This window comes from Tasmannia lanceolata, unplaced genomic scaffold, assembly GCF_043159265.1.
Source record: "Tasmannia lanceolata isolate RefF3 unplaced genomic scaffold, GAP_Taslan_0.1 ptg000018l, whole genome shotgun sequence".
Taxonomy (NCBI): Eukaryota; Viridiplantae; Streptophyta; class Magnoliopsida; order Canellales; family Winteraceae; genus Tasmannia; species Tasmannia lanceolata.
The window spans coordinates 8670503-8689943 of NW_027518695.1; the positions used below are offsets into that span (position 1 = coordinate 8670503).

At 37.2% G+C, this 19441-nt stretch overlaps 2 protein-coding genes across 3 annotated transcripts; one reads left to right on the plus strand and one right to left on the minus strand.

The window, feature by feature from the left end:
- Nucleotides 1-1188: 1188 nt before the first annotated feature.
- SQD2 (sulfoquinovosyldiacylglycerol 2) lies at nucleotides 1189-11548 on the plus strand. The gene is made up of 11 exons (XM_077358306.1): nucleotides 1189-1627; nucleotides 3765-3831; nucleotides 4411-4481; nucleotides 5395-5512; nucleotides 5595-5668; nucleotides 6561-6616; nucleotides 6705-6788; nucleotides 8510-8597; nucleotides 8681-8758; nucleotides 9786-9842; nucleotides 10910-11548. The coding sequence occupies exons 1-11, from the start codon at nucleotides 1353-1355 to the stop codon at nucleotides 11403-11405; spliced, it is 1464 nt and encodes a 487-aa protein (XP_077214421.1). The 5' UTR covers nucleotides 1189-1352; the 3' UTR covers nucleotides 11406-11548.
- A 695-nt stretch (nucleotides 11549-12243) lies between these two features.
- LOC143849321 (uncharacterized) lies at nucleotides 12244-15002 on the minus strand. Of its 2 annotated transcripts, none has more exons than XM_077358308.1 (2): nucleotides 14777-15002; nucleotides 12244-13461 (listed from the first exon to the last, which is right to left on the minus strand). In XM_077358308.1, exon 2 carries the CDS (start codon nucleotides 13216-13218, stop codon nucleotides 12607-12609), a length of 612 nt encoding a protein of 203 aa, XP_077214423.1. In that variant the 5' UTR covers nucleotides 13219-13461; nucleotides 14777-15002; the 3' UTR covers nucleotides 12244-12606. The 2 variants fall into 2 exon arrangements, with proteins under 2 accessions (XP_077214423.1, XP_077214422.1); XM_077358307.1 differs by having other exon boundaries at nucleotides 12244-13466.
- Between the last annotated feature and the right edge of the window lie 4439 nt (nucleotides 15003-19441).

The following is a 19441-nucleotide window of genomic DNA, read 5'->3' on the forward strand; positions in this document are numbered from 1 at the left end:
AATGCACACTATCCACTCAGAAAGAAAAATACAAAAATAAAAGTAATAAATACACAAAATCCAATTAAAGAAAATATATAGCAAAAAACAAGTAGAAAAATGTATATAAATCAATTACACCTGTAAAAGAAGAAGAAGAAGAGAGAGAGGCAAAAGAGATGATTGATCAAAACTACTGAAAACAATTCAGATTCCCTTGTATGCTCGATGTTTTTTTCTGGTGATAGAGAATTTGGGTAGGGAGAAAAGGGAGGAGGATAGATTGAAGAGAGTGAGAGAGACTGAGGGAGATTTGATTGAACACTTACATTTTGGGAGAAATGCATAAAATTTCCATTGGTAGGAGAGGGTGAATGAAAGATATTCCATGTGAGCCGACATAGGGAGAGTAGGGAAATGAAAAAAAATTTATTTAAATACCAACTAGATTAAAATTCTGGGATGACAGGAAATTGCCATCATTTTCCACCTACTTTTATTTATTTATTTATTATTTAATTTTCCACTTAAGAAGAGACTTTGAGAAAGCAATTCTTAATGTCATGTTGTACATGATTCATAATGAGAATCTCCGTAAGAGGAATGCTAAACTCAAGTGCGCCGTTGCAAAAATTAGAGGAAAGGGTGCCCCCATTGGATGAAAGTTACCAGAGTGAAGAATATTAAATACATTCTGGTCCAATAGGAGCGCCCTTTCATCTGATTTTTAAAATGACGCCCTTGAGCTTAGCATCCCTCTCTTCGAAATGAAATAGTTTCCCTTTTCTTTTTTCTCATTTTCTTTTAAAATTTTAGTGAGATATATAAAATCAAGCACCTGGCCACTTTGGAGTGTTTCCCCTCCGTCGCGACTGACTGAGCCCGAAATTAAATTTTTATATAAAAGAGGAATGATAGATACAAGGACGCCCTTGCATAAAGAGCAGAATAGGGCCTTTGATTGGATCCACGTCATTTTTGGTAACCTTTTAAAATCGGTTGAGAAAGTAAATTAATGACGTATCCAATCAAGACTCCTTTTCTGGCTCTTTATGCAAGGGCACACAGGGATGAGATAAGCCCACTAAAAAATAATTTTTAATCTCAGCCCTTCATGAAAAAATGAATGGCTGATATCTAGGCAACCCACTTTAGTCGCAAAGGGCAGAGGTTAAACAAAGTCTTAAAACTCTTAAACAGAGAGTCCACTTCCCGGCCTTCCTATCTACAAAACGAAGAAAGATCTTACACAGAATATACTCCTCTGTATTCTCTTTATATTCCCTCACTCCCCTCGAATATCCAATTGAAACGACCCCTTCATAATCCTCAGATTCCAAACTCATTTCAATAAGCAACCATCTAACTACAAAATGGCCTCTCTCTCTATAAATCCTTCATTCTCTCCACCCTCTCTTTCTGCACCCTCTCCCTCTATTTTCCCTCTTCTCAGATATTCATTTCCTCTCTCAAGAAAACAACCCACACGTTTGTTTTCTATAAAAACTCGTTCTAATAGAGGGAGAGCTTTTGCTGGGAAAATGACAATTGAAGAAGTGAATGAAGAAGGGCCACCCCTTTTGGAGGGCGGAGAAGGGAGCTCAAAACCTAGACGGATTGCTCTCTTTGTTGAACCTTCTCCTTTTGCGTCAGTTCTCTTTTCTCTTTTTCTTTTTTGTTGTCTTGTTTTTATCTAATCATGCTTTGTGTTAATAACCTTTTAGTCTAAAGCAGTTTTTGAGCAATGGGTTTTGCTAATTCGGGCTGGTTTTGAATGTTTGACACTATAATTGTTGTGGGTTTTGTAGTTTTGGTGGTAAGTCTATTGGTTTTGAATGTTTGACTGTAATTCTTGTGGGTTTTGTAGTTTTGGTGGTAACTTTGGTGGGTTTTGTTTTTTAGTTGTTAGTGTTTGAGGGTTTTGTTGATAATTTAGTAGGTTTCTAAAATTTGGCGGTAAATTTGGTGGATTTTGCGAGATTAGATGTAATTTGAGTAAATTGAGTTGGTTTTTGTGAGCTTAATGAAAAACTAGTTTTGTGAAATTAGATTCTAACTGGAATGGTTAGACCGCCAAACTTGTTATACACCCATTTTCAGGGTTATTCCCAATCGTTCATGAATGTCAAAACCTACTCTTCCTTTTATCAATAATGAAGGGATGGCCTCTTTGTCCACTCTATCACATCTGGTGAATCTTCTTCCACCCATAACTACATCAAGAGTGTGAAGTTGGTAGTCTCCGTGCTGCAATTCTGGTTTGAGTTTGTAAAGCCAATAATTCAACATGACAATTTTACAAATTCTCCAAAATCATTCGTAAAATCCAAGATGAAATCGTCTGCCTAGGAATGCCATGGAATTAAATTTTAATGAAACTTCACATGGCAACCTAGTAGGAATGATTCAGGAGAATTTTTAAAAGCCTTGTGTAGAATTATTGGCCTTTATACTTGCTTTCCCTTGATTCGGGAGAATTTTTAAAAACCTTTTCTCGAGTTATTGGAATTTGTACTTGCTTTCCCTTTGATACTTTCCTGTAGATTAGACTTCTCTCTTCACGTCAACAAACAATCAAACATAAAGCTTCAGATGTACCTCTTACATGAATAGTTCATAGAACCTAGATAGAATTGAGCCCAAATGGATGCCTTTGACGGGCCAATTATTAGAAATTTGGGTGCAGTTTGACAATCTCTTTTCTCTTCGTTTGCAATAAAATCGGCTACCATTAAAAAAAATTATTAGAAATTTGGGTCTAGCAGGTTTTGGACTTTTGGGGGTATTATGAGAGACCATGCAAGGTTTTAGTGAGATTTCGGGTGGGTTGGGGGGATGGGGATCAGCTTACCTTGGTGTCTATCAAATGAAATTGAAGAAGTGATGGATCTCCTATTAGGCGGACAAGTATCATGTAGTCACATTGAGAGGGACGCCAACTTGAAGGTGGCCACATTAAAAGGGGTGGTGTAATCAACCTGCTCACAAGTCGTTGGGGATTGGCTTATTTAGAATATTTAGATTCGACTCCAAGACAAATTTCTTCATTTCTGTTCATTAAAAAAAGAGTAGCTTCAGCCTCCATGATAAAGAGAAAGGGAGAAAGTAGATCCCCTTGTTTAATCCTTCTTAAACTTCTAAAAAAATCAATCAAAGAACTAGTAATACAAGTGTGGAGAACATGATGGATGATATACTTGCTTGGATCCATTTTCAACATCTTTCCCCAAATCCCATCTTCTCAATTCATGTTCAACAAATTTCCATGTGTGTCTTCGAGTGTATTCAGTTCCATTTTAATAGTTGGCAGATTTACTGCCCACAGTTGTTTACTTTAATATTTTCTAACTGTGGAAGGATAAATAATTTGCTAATGGATCCATTTTTAAAAGTATGGTAGAAATGTTGAAGAACCTCAGTACATCTCAAAAGTATCTGCCCACTCATTTGAGATGATTGGTGCTGTTTGGGTTTGAAGTTTGCAGTGTTTACCATACCAATTGTTGAAGATTGCAGGTTTTATGTTCTTCACTCTTTGTCCGGATTGCTGTGCATTTAATGGAAAAGAAAAATAGTTCCTCCTGCAAAACCCAAAACTTGGTCTCATATATGTGATTTCCTTTTGGGACATGATATTTTTTTTTGACATTTCAGTTGCCTGTTTCAAAAGCCTATAGCAGATTGCTAATGGCAGGAGGCCATGTTTGATTTTAATTTTAATTTTTATCGTTACATATATTTAAAATCCTGACAGTTAGTTGGTATTGGTTGGTCCCCTTTTGCAGTTATGTCTCGGGATATAAAAATCGATTCCAGAATTTCATCAGATATCTGCGTGAAATGGGAGACGAGGTAATATTAATTATTTTGGTATTTGAATTGTATATAGTTACTCTAAATCTCCACTCAACTGTAGTTTTCCTTTTAAACATTCCTTCCGTTGCATGCCTCAATTGGCACGTGCTCAATGCCTCAACCTTAAGGTCACAGCTTTGATCCCATCTTACTTATAAAAAATGGGCTCCTTCAAGCATCTGTTCACTTTCTAGATAATGTTGATCAGTGCATGGATTGAAAAATGGTTGTACAATAGTCTGTTAAATATTGCTTGTTTAGACTCTTATCACTCAGTAGTGTGAATGAGGGAAAAAACAACATGGTTGATGTAGCTATTATCACTTATCGACCCTGAAAAGGTGTATATGCAGAATAACAAATACAACATCTCACGAAAAGGCCCCACTAAAATATGATAATTACATAGATGCTATTGTGCATGATACCAAAACCAAAAATCATCAACAAACAAATCCCAAAGGATCACGGGAGGCAACCCATATCTTGATTTCTTGCTTCATTGATGATGAATAATTGCAAACGTTTTCAAATAGTGATATATTGGCTTCTTGATGCATGGTGTATTCTGTATAGGTCATTGTTGTGACAACTCATGAAGGAGTGCCCCAAGAGTTCTATGGAGCAAAATTAATTGGGTCATGGAGGTAACTTTAGCTGCAACTATTTTGATTGTTTGACTCCATTATCTAGTCCCTGTATTTCCTCTTTCTTCTTTTGTCTGGATGTTTCTTGAAATGATTTTTCTAGCAATCTTAATTTATATCATTATTAACAGCCTTTAAAGAATGGCATAGTGCTTAAAAATGTGTTTGATTACTTGAAGAACTTGCTGACTCGACTTGACTCAATCAAGAGTTCGCTCGAGTTAAAGGAGTAAGTTAGCTTTCTGATAATCAAAAGCATAGCCACAAATATAACTTATATCTTCGAAAATATCACGATATTTTGTATTTTTTTTTTGATAAACAACAAACCTGAAATTATCCTGTGATTTTAAAAAATATTAAGATATCTTCATGGTTTATTGGTATACATTCACCATAGTTATTTACTGTCCTATTTTTTTCTTAAATTTTATACTTATATATTTTAAAATATTTTATTTTTCCAGTTTTCCCGATATAAACTCAAAAAAAAAAAAAAAAAATATATATATATATATATATATATATATATATATATATATATATATATATATTAAAATTTTCCAAGATACACTTTCCCGAGAAATTCCCAATACCAATATTTGTGATTATGATCCAAAGTAACATGATCTAGGCCTCAAAAATGGAAAACTCGATCGAGTATATCAAAACATGAAAATTCAGAGTACAAAATCAGCTGTCTAACCTTAAAGTCAGCTGAATACTTATTAAGTTTCAAGTTGTCTCAGATTCAGGCCCTCATCGAATCCGAGTTGAGATTCTATTGTTCGATAATGGTGTGGCAGGATTGTTTTGGGAGGAACTTAAAATCTATTATACTAGATCCTTTTATGTATAGAATTCATACTGTTTCACTTTCTCTATCTCTAATGGTTCTTGCCTCTTTGTCCAGTTTTCCCTGTCCGTGGTATCAGAAAGTACCCCTCTCATTGGCACTCAGCCCTAGAATAATTTCAGAGGTTGCAAAGTTCAAGCCAGACATCATACATGCATCGTCACCTGGAATTATGGTAATGCTATCCAAGTGAAATATTTTCCCCAAAAAATCATCTTTTTATGCATGGCTAACTGAAATTCTGAATTGTTCTCCAGGTATTCGGTGCTCTCATAATAGCGAAGCTCCTTTGCGTCCCCATTGTGATGTCATATCACACCCATGTTCCAATGTAAGGAATCGTTTATATTTCTTTATCTCCTTTCTGCCTGTTTGGTTGCTCAAAGCAAGGAGATCATTGGCGTTTCAAAACACCAATGAACTTCCAATGAATTGCCGAATGAACTTCCAATGAATTGCCGAAGCATGTGTGGTTGCCATATTTGCATTGAAACTCCATTTGATTCCAAGACATGTTTAGGACATAATCATTGCCTTTTTCCTACACGGCGCCCATGTGGCGGAAATGTTCCCTCTAATCTTCCAACCAAATTTCATTTGGTGGAATTTTGGTAAAAGAAGGGTAGAAAAGGTCTTGTCTTATTCTCTTTCTCTCTCTTCCACTCTCTATTTTGGTTTGGTAATGACACCCCTACATTTTCCACTACTCTTCTAGAGGTTTGACAAGCAACCAACCACTACTTACCGCTCTTCCACTATTCTCATAGATGACTCTTAGACATCTTCCATGCTTGTCAACTCCCTTTTGACTTCTTCAACTACTCTCCCAGCCACCTTTGAGCAACCAAACAGAAGGGGGGGGGGGGGGTGGTTTGTTCTTCGCATATAGTTTAGTGCATTTTTATGTTTCCACATGCAGTTTTCCATATCTTTTGCCTCTGTGAACTAGTATTTATACAATGATGCGTCTTCCAATATTTTTTTTGAATGGTGATTAATTCTATTAAAAAAAGGAGGGATGCATCTTCCAATATCATTGTAAAGCTGTGCAGGCATGTTATCATCTTGGGCTTCTAGGGTTACATAGCTGTCACATCTAAGTTACATAGCTGAAAACAAATCATTTGGACTTCAGTTTATTATATTAATATATCAAGTAAATGATTCTCTCGGATTTAATCTAAAACTGATTAATTGCACTGATTCTTATGGCCGTCATGCAGATATATTCCAAAGTACACCTTCAGTTGGCTGGTGACGCCCATGTGGTTGATCATAAGTGTGTAGCTTCTCTCAGTGTCTTGTTTCCAATTGGCTGATAATTGTCAGCTAAGTAAAGCTTTTAACCTCATGTTCTCTTTGTTCAGAGTTTCTCCACAGAGCTGCTGATCTTACGCTCGTCCCTTCGGCAGCCATAGGCAGGGATCTCGAAGCTGCTCGTGTGACAGCAGGTGAATAAAACTTTACATACTTGGAAGAATCCTGTTTGTTGCTGATGCAAGGAAAGTGTGCCGCGGGGGGGGGGGGGGGGGGGGGGGTGAGGGATTCATGGATTCAGTTAGGCTGCTGATACTGGCACTGCCATGTTTTAATAATTCCAAACTTCGAAGCCCATTAGAAAAGTAAGACAAGCTGAGTTTATGCAATTATCAAAACATGGTGGTGCCAACATAAGTAGCCTAAAGCTAATTTAATTCTTTAACATTATAATATGGTTACTTATTGGGAATTTTGGTAGGTGAAGTAAATATAATATTTTATTTTCATATAAAAAACTTATGATTAGGATGGATAAAACTCGAAACATGTGATACTTGTAAATTTGTTGTTGTATTTAGAAAGAATTTGATTAAAGGGATCTAGCAGTGTCGCTGTGAATCCTAAAGTATTGGAATCTGACAAGTGTGCACAAGTATTTCACCGAGATCATCCATGAATCATCCATGTAACATAGCTGTGTGTTATTCAGACTCACAATCAATTTTACTTGTTTTATCCCAATTCTTCCTCTTAAACGGTCTGACAAAAGTTCAGCAGAAAATCGTCATGCTCACAAATTCTCAATAAAATACTATAACTTGAAAATACCCAAGAATAGAACTTGCCAATATGGTAGCACCACACTATCGATGTTTTAGCATCGCAAGGCATGAGCCATTGGAACACTCTAAAAGAATAACCTTGGTATCACTCCCATTGAAGAAGAAATTTTATTCCAATATCTAAAGTTGTCATCTAAAAAACATCCGAAATACATCAAAGGAATGATGTGTGTGTATATTATATATCCCTCAAAACCCTCATCTATACTTGATTTAATCTTAACCCTACATCCATACTTTTAAATAGACCTTGGCTTCAAAGAAACTCTAAACTCTAAAATTCTATTAAGTTTTTAAAATGATAGGCCCCACAAAAAATAGCTAAAGTGAAACTTTTATAATGCCTAAACTACGCCTAGACTAAAATTATTGTATATCCAACGTAAAAGATCCTCATGACTTAAATAACTCCCTCCCTATGCAAAACACATGCAATGGATAGAGCACACATGTACACACATGCAATGGATAGAACACAAATGTACAAGTCGCTAAACTAAATGGCCTGTGTGCCTTCTCCTATTATCTTCCGTTCGTTGTCTTTTTCTTTGCAAATTAAATGTGAGGATGCTCCTGCATCAGTTCTCACTTCTGGGAGAGATCTGATATCGTCAAATTTATTTGAACTTGTGGAACACTCATTCCATGCAATTATAGCTGTCCAGACAGCCACCCAATCTTTTATGGCTGAGGATGACGTTGTAATTTGTTCATATAACGTATCACCCTTTCGTATATTCAGTATACTTCTAAATTTAATCCCACAGGAAACCACTTAAGCAATGTAAATAAAACTTTATAATGCCTAAACTACTCCTAGACTAAAAACCAATGTAAAAGTCAACTGAACAAAGCATTTTGCTTAAATAACTCACTAATCAAATCACATGCAATTGAGAGGGTCTGCATGTAAGTCGCTTAAATGAAATATCATAATAAATTAAATCATCTTCATGGCTTCACCCTTTCTCCTATTTCATTTATTTCTCTTTTTCTTTGCAAATTGAACATGGGGATTCTCCTGCATCAGTTTGTTTTATTTGCATTACTAAAAAATTACTTGTTTTCAGCTAATAAGATCCGTCTCTGGAATAAGGGTGTTGATTCCGAGAGCTTCCACCCTCGCTATCGTAGCCATGAAATGCGAGTAAGGTTAAGGTATGGAACTACGTTCCTCATGTGCATGTACATACAAATAGTTGGAATGGCCCATAAAATCTTTCATTTTTCTCTCTGAACAGTAATGGTGAGCCCGAAAAACCATTGTTAGTTCATGTTGGACGCCTAGGTGTTGAAAAGAGCTTGGATTTCCTCAAGAAGTAAGTTTTTCTCCATTATTGAGTTAGCTCTTTTCTTTTGAACACTAGTGTTATTGGAACTCCTAGAGTATGATATGCCTGTTGTGTTAATTTAGTTAGCTTTGCAGATTGTTCGGGCATATTTGTTTACTCCCCTCACAACTGGTCTTTCATGTCATTAGCTTTTCTTGGGTAAAAAAAATAAAATAATGGTGATAGCTCTACTGTAAAAAGTATGACAGGTACAAAGTCTAGTAGTACCCCTGCATGGTCGAACAACTCAAAACACTCGACAGGGACTCAAATGAGGGTCTCAACCAAACTTGGAAACTCATCAAGTTACTTGATTGAGGATTTTTGAGGTTAAAAACCTTGTTGTAGCCAGATGTTAGGTTGTGTTCGGCTACCATTCTCCCCCCAGTTTTTTACTTGTGGTGAATGAGAACCAAAAAAATGGGAAGAGGGCTGTTCAGCAACCTGGATCCACAAAGCCTGTTTCTCCCGTTTATGCCATTTATGCCGCTAAGGATAAGAAAATATGAGATTTTCCAAAGAGCAACTCGGAGTTTTGCTTCCGAAGATTATCATCGTCCTGTTTCCGCCCGTTTAGTTGGCGGAGAATGAGAAGCCTTTCCAAACACGACCTTAGATTGAGTTCTTGGGACACATTCTCTTGAGCTTGATGTTCCTAGTTACCCTTAGCTTTAGCTGAGTATTGAACCAGTCTTGGGGCCTTGTTATCTATCATGAATTGCTAATTAAATCGCCTGGTTAAGTTCATTCTTCACTTCCCCATTGAAATTGAGACCCAGTTTCATTTTCCTTTTTATCCATTGTAAATATATCAATTAACTTGCATGCCTTTCTCAGGCACTAGGACATCAAATTAATACCAGGGTCCTGATTCTCCATCTCACTGTTATTATTAGTTTGGTTTCTTTATCATTCTTTATCTCTGCCTTGTACATGCATAATCTCTGTTTGAGTCATATTGAATCTGTAGGTTTCTGTCTAAGTCTTTTTGAATCTGTGAGTTATGATTCATTAGGGTCATGGATAAGCTTCCACATGCACGGATTGCTTTCATAGGAGATGGGCCTTACAGGTAAGCTACTCTAGCATCTTAGTTAGGTTCTCTTATCTTGGATCAATTCTATAAACTCATGAATGTAAATTTCAAATTTATCGGAAAGGCACCCTTTTATGAAAAAAACTTACTGAATTTTTGTAGTTTAATCATAGAAGTATTTCCATCAGTATTTCTGCCCAAAGTTAGCAAAGTGTGAGAAGGCAAAGAAGGAAAAAAAAAAAAAAAAAACAAGGAAAAAAATGTGAGGGGATAAATTCGGGTTTAATATGATAATTGTTCTAAAAAATGTTAGTAAAAATGGTCAAATAAATGGAAAGTGGAAACGCAAAAAATACATTCAGTGAATAAAACGTGTTTAATACATTTCCATTTAAATAAATGGATTAAAAGCGTGCGAGGGTGGGGGGGGCATATGTGTGTATATGTGTGCCTGTGTATATTGGTAAAACTAAAATCCTAAAAATAATTTTAAAACTATAAAAATTATAACTAGATATCAGACGGACAATAAGGGGCGGTTTTGATATGCGGATTTTAGATATTGGATTTCCTCAAAATCCTGGATGGGAGACGAGAGAAGGAGACCGTCCGTCGTTTTCTGTTTTCTTGCCCTTTTTCCGACAAGCGAGAGAGAAGGAGAGCGTCCCCTGCTTCCAGGTTTTAGAAATCTCAGGATGGGGGAGATTTCTAAAACCTGGATTTCTTACTTAAAATCCAGAATAATGGATTGTAAAATCCAGAAATTTACACTAATTTCAAAGTAAAACCTGGATTCTAAAATCCATGTATCCAAACAGCCCCTAGGGGTAATTTTGCCAATTCTGAAATACAGTGGGGTAAACTTGAGAAGTTTGCTAAAAAATGATTTTTTAAACGTTTTTGCTATCCATCATCTCTAAATTGATTAATTTAAGAGGCGATTTTATTTATGTTACTGGCAAAGCTCAAGAAGAGGTTTGAATGTTTTCGGCATGCCATGTATTTCAGAAATGGAGAAAGTGTTTCTGGAATGTGAAAAAGAAACCACTCTTTAAATATGTCATCCTGATTATACTCACAAAGTCTTGTTCCTGTCTAGGCAGGCAGGAACTAGAAACCATGTTTTCTGGCATGCCTGCTGTATTTACAGGGATGTTGCAAGGTGAGGAGCTCTCTCAGGCCTATGCAAGTGGCGATATTTTCCTGATGCCCTCAGAGTCTGAGACCCTTGGTCTTGTGGTCTTGGAGGCCATGGCGTCGGGCCTTCCTGTGGTGGCGGTTCGTGCCGGTGGGATTCCAGACATAATCCCTGAAGATCAAGAGGGAAAAACTGGCTTTCTTTTCAATCCAGGGGATGTTGATGATTGCTTGAACAAAGTGGTAAACCTATTGTCTTGCGATGAATTCAGAGAAACCATTGGAAAAGCAGCTCGCGAGGAGATGGAGAAGTATGATTGGCGGGCAGCTACATGTAAGATACGCAATGAGCAATACAATGCTGCCATTTGGTTTTGGAGGAAGAAGAGAGCACAACTGCTAAGACCCCTGCAATGGCTCATTAGACGGATTTTTCCGTCTCCAGAAGTTAACTATGGCTGATGGTAAAGATCCCTTTGTGTTAATTATTTATGAGTGGTTTGTTTTTATGCATTCAAACATTTGTTGTACATTAGAGACCCATTAGATTTGTATGATTATTTGTGTTTGCTGGTACAATAAAATGTTGATTGATTTGAATGTAAGTTCTGTGCAATATCCAAGAGCTTTCAAGGATTTTTTTTATCTTTTTCTAGTACCGAGAAGAAGACACAACAGAACAAACCGGGCCAGATTTGAAATTTTTTTTCAAGGATAACAACTTTTATTACTACCATAATAATCAGGTTACAACGACAGGGTCATTCATGGCGACCATAGTTACACCCAGCCATAGGAAAGAGAGAATAGTTGTGCCGTTCACCTCGTAGAATACATGGGAGTGTGCCATTCTTGGAGCTTAGTGAGGATGCGACCAGCGAGCAATAGTTCAGTACTCCATGGAGATCTCTCTTTGCTTCCTAACATATTTATACTGTAGTGTTCTGTAAACCTCCCTCAATCCAAAGGCTTTGATCTCTACGTAAATTGCCATAGCAACCCATTTCTTAGCACAATGATATCCAATCTCTAGCTGGTGTTACTATTAATTGCTTTGCAAATCCAGCTACAAATCTGCTCTCCCAATCCCAAATCAGACTACCCATACCTGTCGTCTCCCAGGTTGCACTTTGAAGCCCCATTGAAGCTGTTAAGAAATTACGATACTGGGTTCAAATCTACATGGTCTCTTTTTATTGTTTTAATAATCTCTGTTGGAGAATTTGGAAGAAAATCCCCCAAGTCCCCTAGAAAAGCCTCGGAGCAAAACCAGCACACTTTTCTAATGAAGATGGGTGAATGCTCAAAACTTGAAGGTAAAAGCTCCATTCAATAGATAACAATACCATTATATTTCCCATACAGTTTGGTAGGCTTGTTAAAACAAGCATGGCCAGGGTCCCTAGAACAGTGACAATTTCAGAGCAACTTCAAGTAAAATGACTGACAAGGAATGTATTATGCAAAAATCCGAAGACTTTTTAGCAACAACTTCAGTATTTTACAACAAGTTAGGAGTTTCGAAAAGGGTACACAAGCACTTCGATTCACAGAAAAGAGACAAAAAATACGCAAGATTCCCGCTATCTTTTCACAACAAATATTTGTCTTCTTCGAAGTGTGTTAGTCATGAGATGAGTTTATAGAGGGGAAGGGGCTTGAGTTAGCCTTCATCCTCATAATCAGGTTGGAATGACTGTTCAAATTCGGCATCCATGATAACCCCTGTCATAATATGTACAATGATCTCTCCTCTTCTGAGATCCACTCGCTTTGATCGGACAGTGTTAACAACCAGAGCACTATCTGAAGCCTTACAAGCATATAATCTGAATCCAGATATAGAGTCCAAAGATATCTCCCTGCCAAAGGGCACCCTACGAGAAGGCAAATGCTGAGGTATTGCAGAAAAACCCAACACTCGAGAGAGAATGGCGATCGTATTATTTGCCTTATGTTCCACCAAACTATCATTAGCCTGCAGTTTCAGAACATGTCCAAAAGCTTTTTCTGAAGGGACAAAGACAGTAAAAGCAAGATCATTAGGCAACATCTCGATCATCATCTCCCCAAGCACCCCTAGTCTGTCCTCCTCCAAACTCGTCCTTAATTTTAAAGCCCTGTAAGACCCTATTCCACCTCTTTCCAGTGATACATCGGGGAGTCTAAGTGTTGAAATAAGTAAAATCAGCAAGCACGGAACAGAGATCAATATACAGATCAAAGTAATGGAACTGTTCAAGTAGCCCCTTCTCAACTTCTTTGAGAATTCCATATAAGATCACTATCCAAGTTATACTAGACCATTGATCCTTCTCACTGTGACCCAGTGCCTACTTCACAGCCCACCAAACTTACAGGTAAGTTAAGAACAATACCCATCAAACTCTCTTCAGATTGGTTGAGGTCGATCGAAGAGTATTGCAGATAAGAGAGTACGATTTTCTATGTTTGAATCGACAATAATACGTTTTTTGGCAATGGCATCCAAATCTGCTCGAGTGAATGAATCCTTTTCCTGAACTATAAACAATTTTATCAAATAAAACCCATAAGCATAGCAAAAGATCACAAATTCAAGAAAAAGAGATGACACCCCAATGAAATAGTACAATTCTAAACTCTCTGCTTCTCTAGCAAGGGAAATTATAATTTCTAACCAACATATCACAAGTTCAAGCAAAAGAGAGAATACCAAATGACATAAAGTAACTCTGACCCAAGTTCTTTGTGGCTTGATTTCAAGAGGGCAAGATCCAAATGACAAATCTAATGGTGAAAAGGGTACTTATTGGATAAATTGCTTGTCAGAGAAGAACACCTAGATCGTATAATGCCCTATTTTTATAGCAAGAGAACCTAAAAAAGCTGTAATTATCCAACAGATCACTAAGAAAAAGTGAGAAGAACCACACACAAAAATCATATGCCCAATGGACATTTTTCATATTGATTGCGACCAATTGCAGGTGGACTAGGATTCCTAAGTGTAACAACTCATGCAAATTTAACATTTGAACCTGACATAATACATTAAGAAATTTATCTCCAACTTAAAAATGGTTCATATAAATGTGGAAATTTTATAAATTTAACTGAAAAAATCACAAATTCTAATGAAACCAAAGCATGAAAAATCACAAATTTGAATGAAACCAAAGGTACTCACATGACAAAAAGAAAAAAAAAACACTAAACCGAGCAAAGCCTTGAGATTTTATATGATCTCACTAAACAATAGTTGATCAAAGCGCCTCCAAATCTAATTTTCAGCTACAATTAAACTCCCTGTTTGGATTGCAGGAAAAATATTTCTTGAGGAGAATTTGTTCTTTGAAAAATTATTTTATTTCCACAATTTAGAGGGAAATGACAGGTTTTAGAGTTATCATTATAAATTGAAGGTCCCTGTAAATAAAACTTGAACTATGTTATTTCTGCAATAAAAGGTCCCTGTAAATAAAATTTGAACTATGGAAAAACATGAAATTTTGGAAACTTAATAATTTATTTTCCCAACTTTTCCAAATAATTCCTGCAATCCAAACAGGGCCTAAGCACAAAATGTTTTCTTTATTTATCATAAAAAGTACCATGATTACCATAAACCCATATGTATTTTCTCAATATCCGATCATAAGCTAAAACCCCCAAAATTAAACGAAAATGACGCCATTACAACCTAAATTTAAAGAAGTTTTTCGTAAATAGATTCCCCCTTCATATTATTGCATGGCACTTGAAAATTAAAAACGTAGAGGATTTTAAGATTGAACTTAAATGCATTGGAGGAAAGGGAAGGAAGAGATGATATGGGTTTGTGACAGAAATACCTGAACAAGTTTATTGAGAGCGTACAGGACGCGGATTAGGGTCTTGCTCAACTAACACTATTTTAAAGAGAGTTCAACCTGATTTTGGCTTGGGTTTGCATTTCCTCGGGTTAGGGTTGGGAAAGGCTAACCCAATGTAATTTCGGGTTGGGTTAGGGTTGAGGCCTTGGCAATCCGAACCCCACCCGGGCCCAATCTCTCCGTCCTGTAATATTATCATGATTGGGTTATGTTATGTTCTTGAATCTTTCTGTTTGGCCCTAGGTGTACCCGGACCCAACCCGACCCGATTTCAGGTTAGATGGGTTGGGTTAGGGTTGATCATCCTCAAGCCGAGCCTCGGGTTAGGTCGGTTTAGGGTTGAGGGAATGCTATCTTGGGTTGGGCTAGGATTGGCCTTCACGTAATCCAACCTGACTCGAGTAGCACCCCTATTATTAACTCGGACGAGGGTTTTTTTTTTTGTTGCAACGGTTAAGAGGTGGGGAAAGTCAAAGGCTTCAAATGCATTTTTTTTAACCCTCGAGAGTTTCAAGTGTTCCCTCTCTTCATTTGTTGAAATTTTACTAGAATTTGCATCCACAATATTCTACTCTCTTTCTTTACCCAAGATTTATCTAGGAATCCGAGGGCATTGAAATTTTATTGATAAAATAAAAGAAGTACAAGAGAGGGTTATAACACTTAACTTCAAAACCAGAATAAAAGGACAATGACTTGCAACGAATACTTGGGATGCCCAAAGAGTCACTTCTTAAAGAGCCCCTGCCCCTTCTAGGAGGGTCTCTCCACTGCAAGTATATATGGTTCTCTTTTCTTTTACAGGCAAATTAGCTAAAGAGTCAGCAACCTGGTTAGCTTCTCTAAATTGATGCGACGCTTTCAGCCTCAGCTCTAAAACTAAAGATTGAAGCTCATGCCAATAATATTTAATGGACTGTAGGGGATATTTCTTGTCAATGGCCATATCGATCAAGGTTTTACTGCTTCAAGCCAAATGTTAGATGGACCAAATACTTTACAGTACCTCAGCCCATCTAACATACTTATAGTCTCTGCCTTAAGTTGGTTCTATCATCATAAAAATGAGAAAAAGCAAATAAAATCCCACCTTCGAGGGTATTTTGCTCTGTTGATTATCTTTTGGAGTATCCTTCCACTAATATCTCTTGATTAGCTAGTTGACTCAACTAATTTGTAAGAGCTTTTACCGATGCACATAGGTGGCATATCTCAACCCTTAATTTAGATGACAAAAACCTAGAAGAGGCTAAATCAAGTGTTATAGTTAGAATAGGGCTTAGGCAGGGCTAGATATGGTACATAAGAAACTCCACGAGACCCCCTCCCCCCCCCCCCCCCCCCCCCCCCACACTCTCTCTCAAAAATTCTCAAAAATCCCCAATGCAAATTCTTTATTTGGTCACTTTTTCTGTTTGAGTATTTTTGTTTTTCCTACCCACTATGACTTGCGTTGAAAGAAGAATCACCCTATCAAGGCCTCTTTTCCTCTCTTTTTTCTCCTCTTCGTTCTTTCTATCTTCTTATATTTTCCTTTTCCTTTTTCCACCGTTTTTCTCTATTATGAGATAGAGAATAAGAAAACTAAGAAAAAACACATCAAACCATATAAGAAAAAAACACAAAAGAGAGCTTATAGAAAGAAGTTTCCATTGGAAACTTTCCCCCCATGCAAAATCCAAATAAACCTCACATGTCCAAACATTTGTTTTATAGTATTACACCCCAAAACCAAACAAAAAACACAAAACATAAAAAAAATTAAACAACCCAAAAAAACTTATATCAAATAAAAATATTGTACCATAAACCCATGCCCAACGTTAGTAGTCGTTGTAGGAATACGAGGCCGTAGCCATATCCATCTTAAAGATGGTCATATTCAAATTGATCACGCCTTCAAACCTGCCTTGATGCACAAGAGGAACTTGATATTGAATTGCCTTGTACGTGGCCCCAGGTAATTGCACTTTTGCCCTTCCCACCACAATCTCACCATTAGAGGTTCCAATCTCTAGAAATTGATCAACCCTAACAACTTCCAAGTGCAATATGCCACCGCATCCGGCAAGGTCGATGATCGGAATGTTATACGTCTGATTCCAATCAGGGTCGGAATAGGCCTTAACCTTTGAGGTACTCAACACAATGTTCGGCTCCACCCATGCAACCACATAGTAATCGCACGGCCAAGAAGGCTGCATTCCATCCGAATGGATGGCGTAGGGTTCCGGTATGTTCTCTGCTGCAAAGAGGGTGAGCTGCAAAGCAAAGTGCCATGGATTCTCTTCAATTTCTCGCTTTTCCATTACCATCTTCTGCTTGGCTTCTTCCGTTCTTTTTCTCTTGAGGCTCTCTTCCATTGCTTCTTCTTCTTTCACCCACCTAGTTTTTCTTAATAGAGAAGAGACTTCTTCAAGCAAGCACCAATTTACTATAACAGGTGGATCAAGCATGCAAGTAAAACATGATCGTAAATATGAACAATCATCAAAGATATATACATGTATCAAAAACATATTTAATGGAAAGAGAAACAGAACAACTTTTTTCCAACAGTAAGTTAAACCACGATGCAACATGCACCTAAGAACGTACTATGACCAATTATATCACTTAGGTTTCACCACGGTCAGTGCCACAGACCCACTGACAGGTAGTTGATTGGTCTAACGTGGGCATGACCAGTGCCACAACCCCAACTGACAGGTAACGATACCAAAGGTACCACGAGAACTATCCCAAGATTATGCATCTGGCCGATCTAAGTTTTCACGTGCCAGCGCCACAGCCCCAACTACTAGGTAACGATACCAAAGGTACCACGGGAACTATCCCAAGTATGTAGCTAGTCCAATAATATGCATAGTCAAACAATGACCCAAAGGCCAAAAATAATTCTATGGAATCAACATGCTTGATCCAATTTTAAGAAATACAATATGCCAAGAACATGAATGCTTCTAAAACATGATTTCATTATTACATATCGAAATATAACATTTGTACGTAATCACGAAAACACAGTAGCATGTAAAACATCGTGAGTTCGAAAACCCTATATTACTTACCACGAATGTTGATCAACTCTTTCAGAGGTGAAAATATGACAATCAGGATGATCCAACTCCTAACAGACATTAAGAGTGCCAAATCATTGTCTAACATATATCATAGGGTTGATAGGAACCCAAAGCAACCTCCAAAATATCCCTGGGATCAAATCCCCCAAAAAATACCAGCGATGTGGATTGCCAACTGTGTGGCAATCTGAAAGTTTTTTTAGATCCCGCGGGTCCCCTGATTTTTTATGGTTTTTCACCCAAATACCCTCAACTTTCTTCATAAAAAATACCCTAAATCCTTGTATTCAGTACACTTCCATCATTCTTCTACAAGTGACCCTAAACGATCTTTCATGGAAAACTTTGCAAATAAAAGATTCCCACGAATCCATAAAAATTGTAGGAAGTCCTTCCAAATCGAAGTCGATGATGAAAGTAGGGTCACACATCAAAGATCTTACCATTAAATCGCTGATTTTACAGATTTTTAATAAAACTCAACATTAATAACTACTATTGATGATCAAAAGTTATTTTCTTACCTTAAATTTAGGCTTCCTTCGCTAGAAATCTCTCTCGGTAGCAACTTCTTCGTCTTCTGGGGTTTCTCCTTCAGTTCTCTCTCTTTCTAGGGTTTTCTCTTGAGAAAAGTGATGGTTTATGAAGATTGGAGGGTATTTATAGCTGTTAACCGTAGATTTAACGTGAATTTACTTAATTACCCCATTAATTTTCTGAATTTCCCATTATGCCCAATTAGGGCTGGTGGACGAAAATGTCTTTAGGGTTGGGCGTTTCAAGAAGTACAGAAAGGGGACATAACACCTTACCTCAAAATCAAAATAAAAGGAAAATGACTTACTAGGGATGCCCAAAGAGTCACATCTTAAGTGCCCTTAGCCCTTCTAGGAAGGTCTTTCCACTGCGAGTATGTATGGTTCTCTTCTTTTTACATAAAAAATTAGCTAAGGAGTCAGCAACCCGGTTAGCTCCTCTAAATTGATGTGACACTTTTGACCTCAACTCTAAAACCAAAGATTAAAGCTCATGCCAATAGTATTTAATGGACCATGGGGATATCCATCTTGTCAATGGCCATGTCGAACAAGGTTTTATTACAGTACCCAGCCCATCTAACATATTTCTTGTCTCTGCCTGCAAGTTGGTTCCATTACCATAGAAATGAAAAAAACTAAATAAAATATCACCCATGAAGGGTATTTTGCTCTTTTAATTAGCTAGTTGATGAAATGTTTGGAGTCTCCTTCCACTAATATCCATTGATTAGCTTGTTGGCTTGGCTAATTTTAAAGAGCTTTTACCAATGCACATAGGCGGCATATCTCAACCCTTAATTCAGATTATAAAAAGCTAGAATGGGCAAAATTAAGTATTATAGTTTAGAATAGGGGTAGGTAGGTGTAGAACTTATAAAAAGAAGTTTCCATTGCAAACTTTTTCCCCATGCAAATTCAAATCAACCTCATAAGTCCAAACGCTCGTTTTCTAGTATTACACTCCAGAATCAAACCAAAACCCTAACCCTAAAAATTTTAAAAACCCAGAGGACTTCTCGTTT